General features: G+C 42.9%; 1 protein-coding gene across 3 annotated transcripts in view; it reads right to left on the bottom strand.

Moving 5' to 3' along the window:
* The window catches only part of ILRUN (inflammation and lipid regulator with UBA-like and NBR1-like domains), a 63,875-nt gene that overhangs the window by 38,882 nt on the left and 6,612 nt on the right, over positions 1-18,381 (bottom strand). For all 3 annotated transcript variants that reach the window (XM_033919431.1, XM_033919430.1, XM_033919432.1), the window contains exon 2: positions 591-745. In XM_033919431.1, the coding sequence (XP_033775322.1) occupies positions 591-745 (155 nt within the window). The remainder of the gene's footprint in view (positions 1-590; positions 746-18,381) is intronic.

The following is an 18,381-nucleotide window of genomic DNA, read 5'->3' as shown; positions in this document are numbered from 1 at the left end:
GACATGTACAAATTTGCCAGTTCAGTGTTTGTTTCTATGCATGTATTTTATAAAATACACACAACAGCAAAGCCTCCCCAATCCCATCCTCTCACCATGTCAGACAAATTTATGTATAACCAGGACAATTTCAAAAAAGGCAATTTCTCTATGTAAAATGCTATTATTTTTGCAGAAATGCCTTATAAAAATTACCCCTAGAGCATAGTGAATATTTATCAGACTTACTACAGAAATAACATTCTCATAACTGTACATCTTAAAAACAGCAAACATCAACCTCCACCTGAAGAGTTTAAGATTTTTGTAAAATCTTACGTTATGCATCCTTCAGTTTTAACAGACTGCTCAAGGTATACTGTAGTACCATTATTCGAGAGAAGCTTTACGCTTCGTTATCTCACACTTTTTAACATTTATTATTTCTAAAAAATCCTACTCTTTAAAGGGATATTTGTGCATCCCAGCCATGTTTTCTTAAGGGATGGTGCATGCCTCCTTTGTGCTAAATGGATCTACATTTCTTTTTAAATTACTCGCCTTGAGCTACTGAGGAAAGCCATGAGCTAAATGCAGCTCCAATCTCTTACCTGTATTTTGTATCCTCCACGTTTTGGTAAATTGGGTGTCTGGAGGGATGGACTCTCCTTCTCCTATGGTGATGTCTTCTACAAAGGACATGGAGGGCACATTGATGTTTGGGCTCTCAAAGTCATAATAAGCTCCTATGGCCGCTTGCAAGTTCCTGTGAATAGAAGAGTATGAGGTCAGCACACAAGGTGTCCTTGTAGCACTGAATTTCCTTGTGACAATGGCATTCTGTGTGGGCATTATGACCACAAACTCCAAGATCTTAGAATAAGGACAATTAAAAACCAAAACACAAGCAAGGTGAGATCAGCAGTTGCCTCCATCCTAAATCTGCCACACGTAAGAGAGTTTTGCCATATTAAGTGTCTAGGAATCTTACATTCACAATTTCTTGTTACAATATTTTTCTGATTTAAAGATTTGAAAAAATCTAAATTCAATCATTCAGATCTTGATAGTTTATATATTTTTAGCAAGTTCCCCATGTTTTGTCCTGCATATCATACCAAGCTAAGTGAAAATCAAACCCTGATGTCCTGATTACCATTTGAAACCTAGGAATCAATGGGAGTGGGGGCAGGATGGAGAATTAGTGTATGAGCTCCAGGAGTGGATTTAATAATAAAATATTTTTCTGAGAAAAGCGTAATTCAGAAGAACTGAAAACAGAAACAAAAAATTCCCAGACTAAAACCAGAAAAAAGAAATGAGGTCAGGAAACAACCATCAACCCTCCATCCCAGCCAGCTGATTAACTGTATCCATGACATCCTGTTTGTCTGTTTAGATTGTAAGCTCTTTTGAGCAGGGACTGTTTTTTCCTTCTTTGTGACTCTGTGCAGCGCTGCGTGCGTCTGGTGGCGCTATAGAAATAATTCATAGCAGTAAAATTTTGAACATAAGAAATGCCACTGCTGAGTCAGACCAGTGGTCCATCATGCCCAGCAGTCCGCTCACGCGGCGGCCCTCTGGTCAGAAGTTTGAAGACGGCAGCCCAATGCGTCAGTCAGTACTGTAAATATGCCAGCTAATACAGTGATAGGTTGGAGAAAGCAACTACTGTGAGTGAGAAGCCTAGTGGATAGAGCTACAGGCTCAAGCCCAAGCCCAGCGTTGTCCCTTGTGACCCTGGGCAAGTCACTCAGCTGGATTAGTCAGATTGTGAGCCTGCCAGGACAGAAAGGGAGAAATGCTCGAGTACTTGAATGTAAACCACTTAAGGCTACAAGGGTGTCAAACTCAATCACACAAGGGGCCGAAATCTCAAACACAGGCTAAATTTTTTATTAAGATACTTAGGGGTCCTTTTATTAAGGTACACTAACTGATTTACTGCGCGCTAAATGCACACCTTAATAAATAAATAAATAAATAAAAAAAAGACTCCTTAGTCTTAGTAAAAGTATAGGATTACAGCTCTGGCACGACATACACATTTCAAATCGGACATACTGTAATCACAAAATAGAAAATAAAATTATTTTTTCTACCTTTTGTTGTCCAGTCATTATTCAAATCATGTTGGTACCAGGCTCTGGTTGTCTTCTGATAACTCGCTTGCCAGAGTCTCCTGCCCATTTGTCGTTTTCTTCTTTCTCCGTGCTAGCCATCCATCTTCCATCTGTCCTCCCCTACCGTTTCCCTTCCCTCCCACCATCCCCAGATCCACCTTTTCTCAACTACCCTTTCATCCAGCATCTCTCACTCCTTCCCCACTTCCTTCCCCAGGATCCACCATCTCTCCCTTTCTCTTCCCAACTACCCTCCTATCCAGTATCTCTATCATCTCACCACACAATCCCTTGTGTCCAACTTCTCTCCCTTTCTGTTCCTTCCCTCCTTCCATCCCATTGTCCACCATCTTTCTCCCTCTCCTCTGTTTTTAGACCCATTATTTTTTCCCTCCCCCCCACCCCACCTCAGTCTGGCATATGCATGTTTTTTTGGACCCCCCTCATTCCCTCCCTCCATGTACTTCGATACCAGGGCCTACCACTGCCCCCCTCCCCCCCGAAGGCCTGCATGTTTCCCCCTTCTTTATACCAGGGCCCACCTTCTTTCTAGTGTCCTCTGGATTCCCAGTCTCACCTTCAAAGCAGCCTGCAGAGGATCGCCGGTGCTGTAGCGAACCTAGCAGGCTGCCATCAAACTCTGCAGCACGTTCCCTCTGATGCGGTCCCGCCCCTCCTCTGAAGTACGGGACCGCGGCAGAGGGAATGTGCTGCAGAGGTCAACGACAGCCTGCAAGGTTCGCTACAGCTGACCAGCGATTCTCTAGAATATTCAACATATGCATGCTGTCCTTCACATATGATTTAATTGTAGAACATGAGGCTGAAGGAACTGATCTAGATACTTACAAACTCATTCTAATAAAGAATCCCTCGACGATACTATTGGACGTCTCGGGGGATTTACCAAATCCTTGTGGATTTTAAGTAAAGTGTTTTAGTAAATCCCCCGGGACGCCCAATAGTATCAGCGTTGAGCACCTGGGAGTGCCTGCTTGAATATGATCCCTCCCAGTCTCTGAATCAGCCTTCTGGAGAAATGCTATCTGGCAACATCGGAAGGGGGTAGGCAATCGAAGTCTAGACAGAGCCATAGAAAAGTTTCTGACTGCTCAGCGTCTACTCAGAGCTACAGATAAGTGTTCTTTGTTTTACTGCTACAACATTTCACATTGCTCCCGAATAACAATTTGGAAGCATTTGTTACCAACCGAGGAAGTAACAGTATCTAGTTAGGTGAACATACGAATAGTATTTTTGTATCTGAAAAGTTTAATAGCTCAATAACATTTCAAGTTTAATAGCTTAATAACATTTTAGCAATTCAATGCACAGAACTGAACTGCATTTATAGATATTTTTGACTGCTAACAGCGGCCAGACCTTTTTGTACTGCATTTATCTATGATAAATTTAGAACCTCAGCTGTAACACAGGAGGGAAGGAGGTTTTTGCCATTGGCGTTATTTAATCCTTTCCTAACGGGGATCTGAGGCTTTTCCTCCTGAAACTAAGTGTTCAGTTGCTGTCTGTTTGATTCAAGCATATATATTTATCAGCTGTTATTGTTAAATAATAGGGTTCCCCAGGAATCTATGCTGGGACTGCTGCTTTTTAACTTATTTATCAATGATTTAGGGATGGGAATAACTAGTGAGATAATTAAATTTGCTGATGACAGTTGTTCAAAGTTGTTAAATCGCCCTATCTCAAAAAAGATATAGCAGAATTAGAAAAGGTAGAGAAGGGCGACAAAAATGATAAAAGGGATGGGACAATTTCCCTATGAGGAAAGGCTAAAGCAGCTAGGGCTCTTCAGCTTGGAGAAGAGATGGCTCAGGGGTGATACCAATTCTCCAATTTACTGATCATGACTCCAGACTACAAATCCTTCAGAAAAGAAATAAAAACCCTGCTATTCAAAAAATCCTTAAAGACAAACTAACACATCCCCAATAGCAATCCGCTCCACTCCAAAAATAACACAGGAAATGTCCAGATAACTCCTTATGTATTCCTAAATGTCCAAATAACTCCTTATGTAATCCGCCTTGAACCGCGAGGTAATGGCAGAATAGAAATCACTAATGTAATGTAATGTACTATGACAAGATGCCTATATAATACTGAGTGGAGAGGAAAGGTAGACGTGAATCGTTTGTTTACTCTTTCCAAAAATATTAGGACTAAGGGGAATGCGTTGAAGCTACTAAGTAGTAGATTTTAAACAAACTTGATAATATTTCTTCACACAACATGTAATTAAAATCTGAAAGTCATTGATGGAGAATGTGGTGAAATTAGTGAGCTCAACAGGGTTTAAAAAAGGTTTGGATAAATTCATAAAAGGGAAGTCCATAGGCCATTATTGAGATGGCTTGGAGAAATCTACTGCTTATTCTTAAGATACACAACATAAAATCTGTTTTATTACTTGAGATCTAGACAGGTATTTGGGACCTGGGTTGACCACTTTTGGAAACCGGATACTGGGTTTGATGGACTTTCGGTCTGTCTCAGTATGACAACTCTTATGTTTTTAAAATAATAAAGGAATAAGAGTAGTAGGGTTGCCACCATTGGGGTTAACAACAACAAATGGTGCCTCCCCCATTAAAGTGAAGGAATTCATTCAATATTAGGGATACGGAATCACTAATGTGACCAATACGTCCCATTGTCCCCAAGCACAGCTTTGGGAGGCCGCAATGTCTCATTTTCAGAAAGAGAGAAGCCCATTAGCTCTTTCTGAAAACAGGACATTTTGGCGTCCCAAAGCTGTGCAGTGCTGAAGCTGCGAGTTGATCGCAGAGCCTGGGTTCTCTCCCTGCTTCCCTGCAGAATTGACATCGGGGGAAGGCTTGTGGACCGGTTGTTGTGCTGTCGCTGCACGCGCCTGGCCCTGTTGCTGCGTCAGCGGCGGGGAAGCAGGGAGAAATCGGTAGCAGTGGCATGGGGGGAGGCAGGGAGAGAGAAAGAAAGCAAAAGTTGAGGGAGTATGGCGGCAGTGGCTTGGGGGGGGGGCAGGGAGAGAGAAAGACAGAAAAAAAGAAAGGATGCACAGTCAGAAGGAACTGCAACCAGAGACTCACCAGACAACAAAGGTAGGAAAAATGATTGATATATTAAGGGGAAACGACCCGCGAAGGAAGCGTTGGGGCCGTTGGATGACCATGGAATAAAGGGAGTGCTAAAGAAGGACAAAGCCATCGCCTACAATCTGAACACATTTTTGCATCTGTATTTACTGAAGAGGATATACACAACATACTGGAAGCTGACAGGCTATACGCGGGAAACGAAGATGAGAAACTGACAGGGTTGATGGTCAGTCTAGAAGAGGTATGCAGGCAGATTAATAGGCTTAAAAATGATAAATCTTCGGGACTGGATGGCATCTATCCGAGAGTAATCAAAGAACTAAAAGGGACTATAGCTGAACTGCTTCAACTGATAGCCAATCTGTCAATCAAATCAGAAAGGATTCCGGAAGACTGGAAAGTGGCGAATGTTATGCCGATCTTCAAGAAAGGTTTGAGAGGAGATCCGGGAAACTACAGACCGGTGAGTCTGACCTCCGCACCGGGAAAGATGGTAGAGACGCTGATAAAGTACCGCATCATTGATCACCTTGACGGACACAATCTGATGGGGATCAGCCAGCATGGCTTCAGCAAGGGGAGATCTTGCTTGATGAACTTGTTGCACTTCTTTGAGGGAGTAAACAGGCAGATAGACAATGGCGAGCCGATCAACATTGTATATCTGGATTTTCAGAATGCGTTCGATAAGGTCCCGCATGAACGACTACTACGAAAAATTGTGAGCCATGGAATCGAGGGTAACATACTTATGTGGATTAAAAAAAACGGTTGGTGGATAGGAAACAGAGAATGGAGGTAAATGGACAATACTCGGACTGGAAAAGCGTCACGAGCGGAGTACCACAGGGTTCGGTGCTTGGACCCGTGCTCTTCAACATATTTATAAACAATCTGGAAATTTGGTACGATGAGCGAGGTGATTAAATTTGCAGAGGATACAAAGCTATTCAGAATAGTGAAGACGCAGAAGTATTGCGAAGACCTGCAACAGGATATAAACATGCTCGAGAAATGGGCAGCAACATGGCAAATGAGGTTTAACGTGGATAAGTGTAAAGTGATGCATGTTGGTAACAAAAATCTTATACACAAATACAGGATGTCCGGGGCGGTACTTAGAGAGACCCCCCAGGAAAGAGACTTGGGAGTACTGGTCAAGTTGATGAAGCCATCCGCGCAATGCGTGGCGGCAGTGAAGAGGGCGAACAGAATGCTAGGAATGATTAAGAAGGGGATCACGAACAGATCCGAGAAGGTTATCAAGCCTCTGTACCGAGCATGGTACGCCCTCACCTAGAATACTACTTCCAACACTGGTCGCCATACATGAAGGACATAATACTACTAGTAAGGGTCCAGAGAAGAGCAATTAAACTAGTTAAGGGGCTAGAGGAGTTCCCATACAGTGAGAGATTAGAGAAACTGGGCCTCTTCTCCCTTAAAAAGAGGAGACTGAGAGGGGACATGATCGAAACATTCAAGATAATGAAGGGAATAGACTTTGCAAGAACATAAGAATTGCTGCTGCTGGGTCAGACCGGTGGTCCATCATGCCCAGCAGTCCGCTCACGCGGTGGCTCTCTAGTCAAAGACCAGCGCCCTAAGTGAGACTAGCCCTACCTGCGTATGTTCCGATTCAGCATAAACTTGTCTAACTTTGTCTTGAATCCCTGGAGGGTGTTTTCCCCTATAACAGATTCCGGAAGAGCGTTCCAGTTTTCTATCACTCTCTGGGTGAAAAAGAACTTCCTTACGTTTGTACAGAATCTATCCCCTTTCAATTTTAGAGAGTGACCTCTCGTTCTCCTTACCTTGGAAAGGGTGAACAACCTGTCCTTATCTACCAGGTCTATTCCCTTCAGTACCTTGAATGTTTCGATCATGTCCCCTCGCAATCTCCTCTTTTTGAGGGAGAAGAGGCCCAGTTTCTCTAATCTTTTGCTGTAAGGCAACTCCTCCAGTCCCTCCTGCGCCCTGGACCTTCCGTGGTAGTCTACTGGCAACGTGGGGCAGGATTGATCGTCCTATGCTCCTGCCCCGTGCAGAGCCGTCATCAAAATGGCTGCCGTGAGTTCCCGTTGTAATCTTGAGATGACGGCTCTGCATAGGGTAGGAGTGTTGGACGATCGATCCTGCCCCGTGTCGCCACTAGACCACCAGGTAAGATCTGGGGAAGGTCCAGGATGCAGCGTTTAATCACAAATAACCGAATCCACGAGTACTGAAACCGCAGATTTGGAGGGGGTACTGTAAATGATAATTAACATTTTCTCTGCATACAGGATGCTTTGTGTTTTTTTAAAAATTTTATGGTTACCATTATGAATTAATAAGATATTGTGTGTACATGAAAAATGAATGGAAGAAATTAAGGGCTTGGGCAGGACTGAAAATTAGTAGATGTCCCGTTTTGAGGAAAAAATAAATAAAAGGTCACCTTAGGAATCACCCACAGATCCAATACCTATTGTTGTCATGTACCTCAGGTCAATTAAACAGGCTAAACCGATCCTAGCTTTGCTACTTTGCAATTTTCTAAGCAAAACAAACCTTCAAATCCATGCATACAAAAGGCAAAACTAGAACTGCATCAGCCTGTCTGGATTGAGTCAGGGTGATCCTAAGGAGCCAGTGAAATTTGGACCTGGTCAAAGCTGCAGCCACAGTAATTCTGTCCCACACTACCTCAGAGTGGCACCACTGTGGACCTTGTTCCCCTTGTGTTATTTTCCTACGAGGCCTTTGCTCTAGAATCTAAACAAAGTGAAAAGCAAATCGGTAGAAGTCAGGCAGCAACCTAGCATGACAAAGCACATTTCAGCTAGAGTTCAAGAGGAGCTGCCCCCACCCTCTGCTTAACAGCCAAGGGGGACCCCCCCAGATGTTTTTAATGTAAAACATCAAGCCTCCTCTTAAATAGGAGTTTTATTCTGCTGTTTCTCAACAATTATTTCAGCACATTTACACAGAAGTTACAGTTCTGTGGTACAAAACAAGCTGGAAATAAAAATGTTACCAAATACACACTAACGGCAGTCTTTACTATAGTAGAAGCATGTTCTGGATACTTTAACAACTTACAGACTTTAGGTCCCCAAAAGGCAGGAAGAGATATACGCAACATATTCCAATTACAGGGGTATTTAACAGAAGACATTCAAAATCTAATCTAATCCAAATCTTTAATTTATATGCCGAATCATTCCTAAAAAAAAAAAAAAGAGCTCAATTCAGTTAACAATAACTAAATTGAAAGAAGCACATTTACATTCATCAGAAGCTGTTACTTAAGGAACACTGAAACAAAGTGGGTTTCAAAATATTTTGGAAAAACCTGGGAGGTGACAAACAAGATCTTATTTGAAAAGGCAATTCATTCAACATCGCAGTTAAGAGGTAGGAAAGAGAATGGGAAATTTTACTAGTTGATTTGATACCTTTTATCGAAGGAAAGGAAAGCTTATACAGTATATGAATCAATAAAGATGGAATTGTATCAATATTGCATAAACCATCCACAGAAAGGCAACACTTTTCTTAGACGGCTCTTGCTTCAACCATCGCCGATATAAAATGGAACTCCCAAAGCCCTTCACTACGTGGTAGTTTCAATCCATACTGGATCTTCCTCGGGGGACATTGAAATGCATTGCCTTTCAGTTTATCCAATAGATCGATTCTCAAACTTGAATTTTACTTGCTAATACGGACCCTTTAAAACGCCGCCACAGCCAGTCTAACTTTCAATCGGCATTTTGAAGGGTCCATATTAACAAGTAAAATTTAAGTTTGAGAATCAATCTATTGGATAAACTGTGAAAGGCAGTGCGTTTCAAAGTCCCCCAAGGAAGATCTGGTATGGATTGAAACGACAGGGGGATGTCCAGTAGGCGGTATTGGGCATCCCTCCTGCCAGTGATGTATGGGGGAGGGGGGTCCTCCTGCTGATGATGTACGGAGAGGGGTCTGGCAGGAGGGATTAGGCATCCCTTCTGCTGCGCAATCTACCTGGGGGGGGGTGTTCCCAGGCAGGAGGGATTGGGCATTCCTACAGCCGACGATCTACAAGGGGAGATGGACGTGTTCCGGCAGGAGGGATTGGGCATCCCTCCTGCTGCGCAATCTACTGGGGGGGGGGGTGTTCCTGGCCAGAAGGGACTGGGCATCTCTCCTGCTGCAATCGTTAGGGGGAGTGCCGGGCAGGAGGGACTGGGCATCCCTCCAGCCACGATTGTTCGGGGAGGATGGTTGGCTGCAGCCACTAAACTTATCACGGCAGGGAGATCCCTTGCTGCGATAAGCTCAGCGGCTGCGTCTACTTACAGTGTAGGCCTTACGCATCTCCTGCTGGCCTGGGGAGACATGTACGGTCGCCTAGGTCCACCTAAGGCTACTTCCGTGCCAAACCATGCCCACATCGCCTAGCCATAGGCGGGCTTGCGCACCTCCCTAGTTTCCCGGAGGCACCTCCAATGTAGGTGACCTGCCTTGGGAGTTTTTTTTAAAAAAAACAACATGCGTCCCGATTGGCTGGTTAGACAGCGGTAAGATGCCTACCACCGCCTACCGAATTTGCCCCTTTGAGCATTCACAGCGACACTGAAATTGTACGTTAATGGTATTGTTTGAATGACATTATTCTACTGTGTTTTAACATGCAACATCACTAGGTAGCAACGCTAAAATGTCACTAACCAATTCAGCTTAAGATACTTATTACTATTAAGCATTTAATTAAGTATGGCAACTAATTAAGTACATAAAATTTCTTGTTGAAATTCAACATGGTTGCTGAGAAAACAGCAAAATCTCTAAGGAGTTACCTTTTTTTTTTTTTTGCCTTGCCCTGTAGGTATTTTTATGTTCCTGAAGGACATCCAAACTTGATTGTATTTGAGAAAATGGAGGGTTAAGTGACTCAACTAAAGTCAGGAACTGTCAGCGAGATTTTCCGCCACTCTTCATTAAAGTTTATAATTTTCAAATAAAAGAGAACTGGAATACAGCTTTGTATAAACAGAACAGTGTATGCAAGAGGAAACAAAACAAGTTGCAAACATGCAAACAGAAAACAAAATTAATTCCTGCAAGATATCATGCTGTAAGCTGTGCCAGCACATATCACAGGACCGTATTGCTTCCCATGTAAAAATAACATTCAGTTTAAAGGCATCATATTCATCAGGGTTGCAAAAACACTGGAAACCAGAGCCACTGAGAATCATCAACACTATTGCATGGCTTGAGCTGGGCTGAACATTAAGAAACTCATTTCAAGAATGGCATGAAGGAAACCAAGCAGCCACAGAGAGAAAGGCTACAAGGAGAGAGAAGCTAAGGAGAATGAGGAGTAGGCTGAAAGAAGGGTGACAGCGAGAGGGTAGGAGGGCAATTAGAGCAATCTGGCTGTCAAAAAGCTGGAGAGAGGGAAAACACAACAAACTGAACAAAAACAAAATTTTAACCCCCCCCCCCCTCCCCAAATATACCAAAATAGAAGAAAAGAAAAAGTTCCCAAATTTTGGAACCGTTGTCCATCTCCAGCTTTCAAGATCTTCTATTCATGGAGGGATGTTTTATGAGCGAAATAGACCAAAAATTAAAAGACACAATTTTTCACAAATGCAAGTTAGAAAAAGTTGCACATTCAAGTTTCAAGTACATGAAATTTAGGTTCTTCTGGTCCCTAAAATGAACCAATCCAAACCACACTTAGAAAGTATTGACAAACTTCAGTACAGATTCAGCATACGAGTTAAAGTCATCAAAATTAGTTCAGTACATCTTCTAATTTTCACATCAACAGCAGAACCACTACCAAAAAAAAAAAGATGTATTTTCACTTGAGAAATGTGCCAAAACAAACCACAGAAAGAAATATGGTGGCACGTCTAGAAGGGAATTCTTTTTTCAGGTCAGTACCTTATGATTAGAATACTAGAAAGGAATTTCAAAACTACCCAAGTTCTACTGTAATGTAAATCCTGCTGTTTTTGTCTCCTTCAGTTTTCTCCCCTCTGGGCAAACATATGACACTCCCCCACCATCACCCCCTCCCCCTCTTACTCTACAGCTTTGAAATGAAAGCCCGCTAGACCCTTTTGCAATACAACCTGTAATCTGTCTGTTATGTAAGCAGGCAACATCTAAGCTAAGTTCATGCTGTGTTAAAGGCAGCAAAGTACTCAAAAGCTGGTCAAAAATATATTGTATTACAATAAAAAAGGTATTCTAGCTTGTTTACCTTTATTGTATGCATACAAAAAACATGGAATGGATTGTATGTTATTAATTTGTATTTAGATGTGAATAAGAGTATGGAGGGCTTATAGTTGGGATATCAACCAGAAACTATGGACTTTCATTCCTTCTCTGACTACAATCATACAGGCCCTAGCAATCTACATGTGTTTTCACAGGATCATCTTTATTTTTATTGCAAATTTATACACCGTTTATACAGTCAACACCGTTTAAGTGCATGCCCTTCAGACCAGGTTGCTACATACACTTAACTGGAGTGTGCGCTTAATAAGAGTGGGGGGAGGGGGAGAGGAGGCTGTAGTTAAGCCGGTTCAGTTTAAATATAGCGCGTGTGCTGCTGGAGCCTAAAGTACAGGAAAGCGATGCCCTACAGCTTGAGTGGAAGTGGAGCACTCACTTTCCCAGCTGCCCCAGCGCTTAAGCTGCTGTCTGAAGCCTAGCCATTGTGGCCAATCTGTTCTGCCAGTGGGCAGATGCCAACTGGCTTTCCTCCCAGTCAGAATGTGATTGCATTTAACCAGAGTGAACATAACACGAAAGAATAGAGGTTGGACCTATGGCATCAGTACGCATAAGCAGACTGTGTGCTTATCCGAACTGCAAATATCTGGAGTTTACATCCATTGACTTTAATGTAAAAAACAAAAAACAAAACAGGACTGTGGTGGTAGGATGCGGATAACTGAAGCGTGCGCTTAACCGCTGTGCACTTAGGTGGAGTCAACTGTGCCCTCCTTTTACAAAGCGCAGTGGTAACAGCTCTGATGCTCATAGGAATTCATAGGCAAGCACTAAAAACCACACTATGGTTTTGTAAAAGGGGGGGGGGGGGGAATAAATAATGACTAGGAAGTTAATTCAAATCGGTGTACAATGAACACCCATAGTTTAAGAACAATACATATAAACGATCATACAAACTGTGTCACGGATAGTACAAATTAAATTTAACACAACGGTGTACACTTCCCCCTCCTTATTCGTGGGAGCTTGGGGCAGAGTCGGCCCGCGAATAATATTCGGGCCAGTTCTGCCCCTAACCCCCGCTTCCCCTGGCTATTTTAAACCCTGAAAGCCTCCCCCCACCTTAAGCCTTACCTGGTGGTCTAGCGGGTTTTCAGGCAGGAGCGATCTTCTCACGCTCCTGCCCCATGCAGATTGCTCACAGGAAATGGCTGCCTTGAGCTCCCGTAGTCTCTCGAGCTATTTCCTGTGAGCGATCTGCACGGGGCAGGAGCGTGGGAAGATCACTCCTGCCTGAAAAACCCGCTAGACCATCAGGTAAGGCTTAAGGGGGGGCTTACAGAGCTTAAAATAGCCCGAAAAATAAGTGGGTTTTTTTCATTTAAAACCGTGAATAAGCGAATCCGTAGATACGGAATTCGCGAATATGGAGGGGGAAGTGTACAATGAACATTTGAAGTAAGGAACAATACCTATATCTGTTTCACATATAACATATAAACAGTATTGCATCCCATGATGCCTCTCGAGTCTAGCATATAAACGAGATGAAGTAGTTTGTAAAGAGGATCGTCTTCAATTTTGTCTTGAATTTACCATTGTCCGTTGGTGTTCCACCACACAGGAGCCATCAGTGAGCACATTCTCACCCTGATACGTTCATAAAAGTCCCTGAAGGAGGATATTTCAAGGAAGAGCTCTTGACTGGAGCGTAGGGACCGTGGTGGTACATTTGTGTAATGTGATAAACAGATAGTGTGAATCAAATAGGCAGGATCAGTAACAGCATCTTAAATTTCACCCTGCTCTCGATTGGGAGCTAGTGCAGCTTTTTTTCAGTAACGGGGTGGCACTCGTCTGCCATGATTTTCCCAGCAGGAATCTTGCCGCTGCATTTAGCACTGTTTGAACTTGTCTAATTGTGTATTTCGGTAGACCCAGCAAGACAGTGTTACAATAGTCAAAAACAGAGAGCACAAGCAAAACTACTACATTAGTCATTGCTTGAGAGATATGGCTTCAGACCTCTAATCCAGTACAATTTTCCATATGCATTTTTAACTATGCACTGGAGACCTGTAAAGACATATCAAAATTTGGGTCCATCCATGGATGATTCTACTAAATTGCTATTCAATCTTAGCTGATACCTCATATTCTGCTGTCCCCATTTATTAATAAGAAATATTTCTGTTTTTCTTTGTTTGCTACAAGTCCATTTGCTGGAAACCATCCAAAGATTTTTTCCAGTCCTGTCCTAATCTTCTGCTTGGCCTCTCCTTCTGGTTTGGACACAGGGATGATCAGTTAGATATCATCTGCATATATGTCATAGACTAATAACCATTACATATATGGAAACTGGTGTAGTGATGCCTTCCTAATAATCTTATTGCCAAAATCTATTAGCCGGGGAAGGGGGGGAAAGACTTCAAGTTCTCACGGCTGCCAGACGTTAGATGACTCTTGTCTGGTCAGCCTTATGTGAGCTCTCATTAGTCTTTAAAAAAAACCAAACCCTTTTTACAGTTTTTTTAATGAACAGCAGGGACGATTTACTCCGGATGAAGCTTCAAGAGAAGTTGAGAGAACAAAGAACGTGGCAGCGGTCCTGAGCCGCAAAGCAGAAACAGGCGGCATCCTGAGCCATGAACCCCCTGGCTCCCTTCTTTACCCAAAGCACAGCCAGTCAGCAGGAGATAGCCTCAAAACAGGCTGCTTGTGACCAGCCCAAGCAGGGCCTTTCCTCAGACATGTCACTTCCAACACATTAGAGGAAAAGCCCTACAATGAGCCACGTTGGGTCAGGAGGGAAGGTGGGGATCTTGGCTCAGGACCACCACTGCTGTAGTTCTTTGGGGCTTGAGAGAGGGAGGGAGTGGGGATTTGTGGCTCAGGACACTGCTGTGCTGGTGCTTTTGGTTAGGAAGGGAGGTGGGGTTCATGGCTCAGGACCACCGCTGTTTGTAGTCTTTGGGGCTTGAGGGAGGTAGTGGGGTTTGCAGCTCAGGACCGCTGCCAGCTGGTGCTTCGGGGATCATTTTTAATTTTCACCAGCAATTTTTTGCTGGTTGGTTGAGAGTGCCAGTTAACTGACACTCGGTTAACTGAGATTCTAGTGTATATAAAGAAATATTAAGATTTTAAAACGGTCCCAAATTTGCTTTCAGCCAGCCTAGACAGATTCTCTAGACAGTATCTGGGTGGCTATTTGGAAACAGTACTGTAAAAAGAAACCATACCCACTGCATAAATGTGAAGTATTATACTGTATGTGAGCACCGTCTCCCAGCTGACAGGAGGCAACTGCTGTCACCTGCTAGGACCAGTCTGAACCCCTGTGCAATTCTCAGAGGGTCCAGGCCTCTTTTTAAAGCAGAATTCAGCAGATACTTTCCTTTTATAGCATCATACATCATCCAGGCCTGTCAGTTTTATGGTCTAGTTTTCCAAAATTCTCTGCCTATAGTTTTCCAAAGCTACAGTTTCTCTTTACTGGCTCACTAACGAGAACAAATACACACTTTTTAAGCAGCATGAAATGCTTTCCTTTTCAATTCCTTTCTAGATTTTTTTAACTTTGTTTTTAACTTCCACACACACTTGCTCCTTAAATCATTTTTCTCAGACGTTTAACTACATCAATACTTTTCTAAATAAAAAATTTACAAAATAAATTGCACTGTCTGTGTATCTGTACTTGTTGGCAGAAACAAAAAGCTGGGATCTCTATTTCTTTCCCCATTTTTCCCTTTTGTTTGGTATGTTCTGTCTAGTTAGTCAAAATTGTTTGTTCTGTCCCCCCTGAAATTTGTAATTTTACTTAATCCTGAAATTATGATGCATGGTAGCTTTTAATGACTGTTGACTTTGCACTTTATTAGATCTGCTTGTTTCTGTTTACTCATCTTTTCAGACACAAGAGTTTAAAAATAAAACACTTTTGTTCAAAGGGCATAACCAGTTTCATTTAACAGAATGAGTGAAGCTCTTCAGGGAGAGATTATGAACAAGACAGTGGTAGTTCATATATAAGCAGCAAAAGCTTTTTTTAGATCGAATAGTTTCCTCCTGCCCTTTTGGCCTTCCAACAGATCTAGGGCTGGGTTCTGGACAGAATGAATAGCCTAGAACCTGAGTGAACCCAGGATCTTTGTTTTCTGTTGAATCCCTAACCAAAATCGGCCACTCAATTTTGGCAGAAAATGAAGCCAGAAATAAACCCAGCCTAATTCCCCTACCTTAAACAGCAGCCTCCATTCTCCCCACTACTAGTGTGCACAGCTTCCTTTGCCCCTTCCTGGACCCACCTGTCAGCCAGGTAACCCCCCTGGCCTACCTCAGGCGCCCTTGTGGTCTAGTGGCCTAACCTAGGCAAGAGTAATTCACAATTGTTTTCACCCCGAGATGGCTGCTGAAGGTCCATTTTGCAAAAAGAATTGGTCACCTCCAGAAAACGAATTGGCTCTCTTCAGACATCCAAAGTGTGAATAATTTAGTGTCCCTTACAGTCTACCTCTGAATAAGCCAGAAGTGAGATTGTCTGAATCATAAGAAAAGGAAGGGACCAAACACAACACTGACTCCTTCAAGGAGCAGCGATAAGTGTCCTTACATGAGAGAGCCTGTGGCAGCCTCCCATCTTCATCCCCACCCCAATCCCTGGATTTCATTGGGAGCCTTTGCTTCCAGCTGATGAGTGGCTTGTGGCCTTCCCAAAAGGACTGCTGCCATGAAACACCCTGGCATATACATCAAGAAAGCTGCTACTGAATGCCTATTTGGACAAAAGTAACCCCACTTTTTGAGGTAAATACCTGCCTGATATCACTCTAGTCTAGCATCCCCTAACTCCTTTGTGGTCTAGCATCCCCTAACTCCTTGACCAGCTTTTCTAAATTCTTCCCAAATAAAGGAAACTGCTAAGATGCAACTTTGACACTTCAGTCTACTGCCCATTTTTGCAGCTACAGACCCTATGCACCTCTACCGACTGTGCTCTGATTTGCACAGAGCATCAGCCACAAATGCAGCCGATTCCAAAATTGCAGCCTCCAAGGATTCTGGCAACTGCTAAATCCATTGGAGGGGCATTTGAACCACACAGCTCCAGCAGACTGTAGCCTAGACCTTGAACTTCAAAGACAGAAAGGCTTGCTTAAATACCTCTATTCTGTCCTGTGAAATCTTTTAGTGCCACTCCTTCCATTGGATGGTGGTCTTTCTTGTAATCTCTGTCACCAAGACATTTACCTTCAGAGCCCAAACAACTGTTAAGAGAATGACACAGGGACAGAATTTGTCCCCACCCCTATGATTAACCATGGGAAACCATACCCTTGTCAGTCTTTAAGGAGACAAGGAAAAATCAGGAGTATGAGTGGGCACAGCCACTGACCTTCAAGCCTTGCATTGAAGAATGCTGGTGTAGGACTGAGGTTGAGATATAGACACTAAAGAATGACATGGGATGATTTCCTTCCAGATCCTCTGAAAGGAGAGGATATAGCTTCTCCATAATCTTAAATCTCCTTGAGAACTGCTTCAGGGGCCTCCTGTTCCTCCAAGATCACTCTGCAAAGGAATTTGTGGAGAGGAAACAACTTGGAAGATCTTCTCAGCACTCCAGAATAGAGTCTTGGATGACTCTGCCCCTCTGCATAAGGAGGAAGTCATCTGGCCAATGAGGGGGGAAATTCCTTCATGCAAAAAGAGGCAGACTAGAATGAACTCCCCCCCCCCTTGAAAACAGCTACCCTTTTTTCAAAGAACAGACTCCCCAAAGGAAATATCTTCCCTTCCACTCCTTCATTCTCCTGCTAGCTTTCCTCCTGGCTCAGGCCCAAGACAGGACTGGATCCCCTATTTCAGATAGAGAATGACACAGTGAAAGAATTTGTCAACATCCCCACGGATAACCATCCCATGTCATTCTTTAGTGAATATCTGACATCAGTCCTTCCACACCAGTATTCTTCAATGCAAGGCTTGAGGATCATACTCTGATTCTTATTATAATAATAATAACTTTATTTTTATATACCACAATACCACAAACAGCTCAGAGTGGTTTACAGAGGAAGAGACTGAATACAGACAGCGATATTACAACATTAGCATGTTAAGATTAATCAAATTTATCTGGAAGTGTTTTAAAAATAAATCAAGGCAGAAATGGAGTCTCCTTAATGAATGACATGGGGTCTTCTCCTTAACGAATGACATGGGGATGGTTTCCCACAGTTATCTGTGGGAACGGTGACAAATTCTGTCACTGTGTCATTCTCTATTCCAGGTCCCCCAAACCTCTAGGGGCCCTCCTGAGGACCAAGGAAGCCCCTGCTTCCTGAAAAACCTTATAGGCACTCTGATCATCATGAATTCTTACCCCAGCAGGGACTAGCCAACTAGGGCAATCAGAAGGGGGGGGGGGCACATTTTTTTTTTTTTAACCAACTCTCATACAAGTTTTTATGGCTCACTGTCTGGTATTTTAGGCCTCTGATGCAGCCCAGAAGGGCAAAACATAGACTAAGTTGGGCACAGTTTTTATTCTCTACTGCTGCTGTTCAATAAAATTGCTTCTTTGAACAGTGTGTTTTGGACTATTTAGTCTTTTTTCCAGTCTGCTCACTTTTCCCTGCCTGTCTGGTCTTTGTGGACAAATCTGAAAAGTCTGAACACATACTGGTTGAGAAACGTTAACTCATGTTAATGTGAACTATGTGCTTAGTAATAATAATAATAACTTTATTTTTATATACTGCCATACCACAAACAGTTCTAAGTGGTTTACAAGAGAAGAGACTGTATACAGACAGCGACATTACAGTGAACTTTCAAATTTACATTGGCTTGTTAAGTTTAGTCAGGTTTATCTGGAAGTGTATTGGGAGTACATCAGGTTGAGGTAGGGTCAGAGTAATCTGTCAAAGAGATAGGTTTTT

Source organism: Geotrypetes seraphini, chromosome 13 (genome assembly GCF_902459505.1).
Source record: "Geotrypetes seraphini chromosome 13, aGeoSer1.1, whole genome shotgun sequence".
NCBI lineage: Eukaryota > Metazoa > Chordata > Amphibia > Gymnophiona > Dermophiidae > Geotrypetes > Geotrypetes seraphini.
Note: the sequence above shows the minus strand (reverse complement) of the source record. Positions and strands in the feature narration are given on the sequence as shown.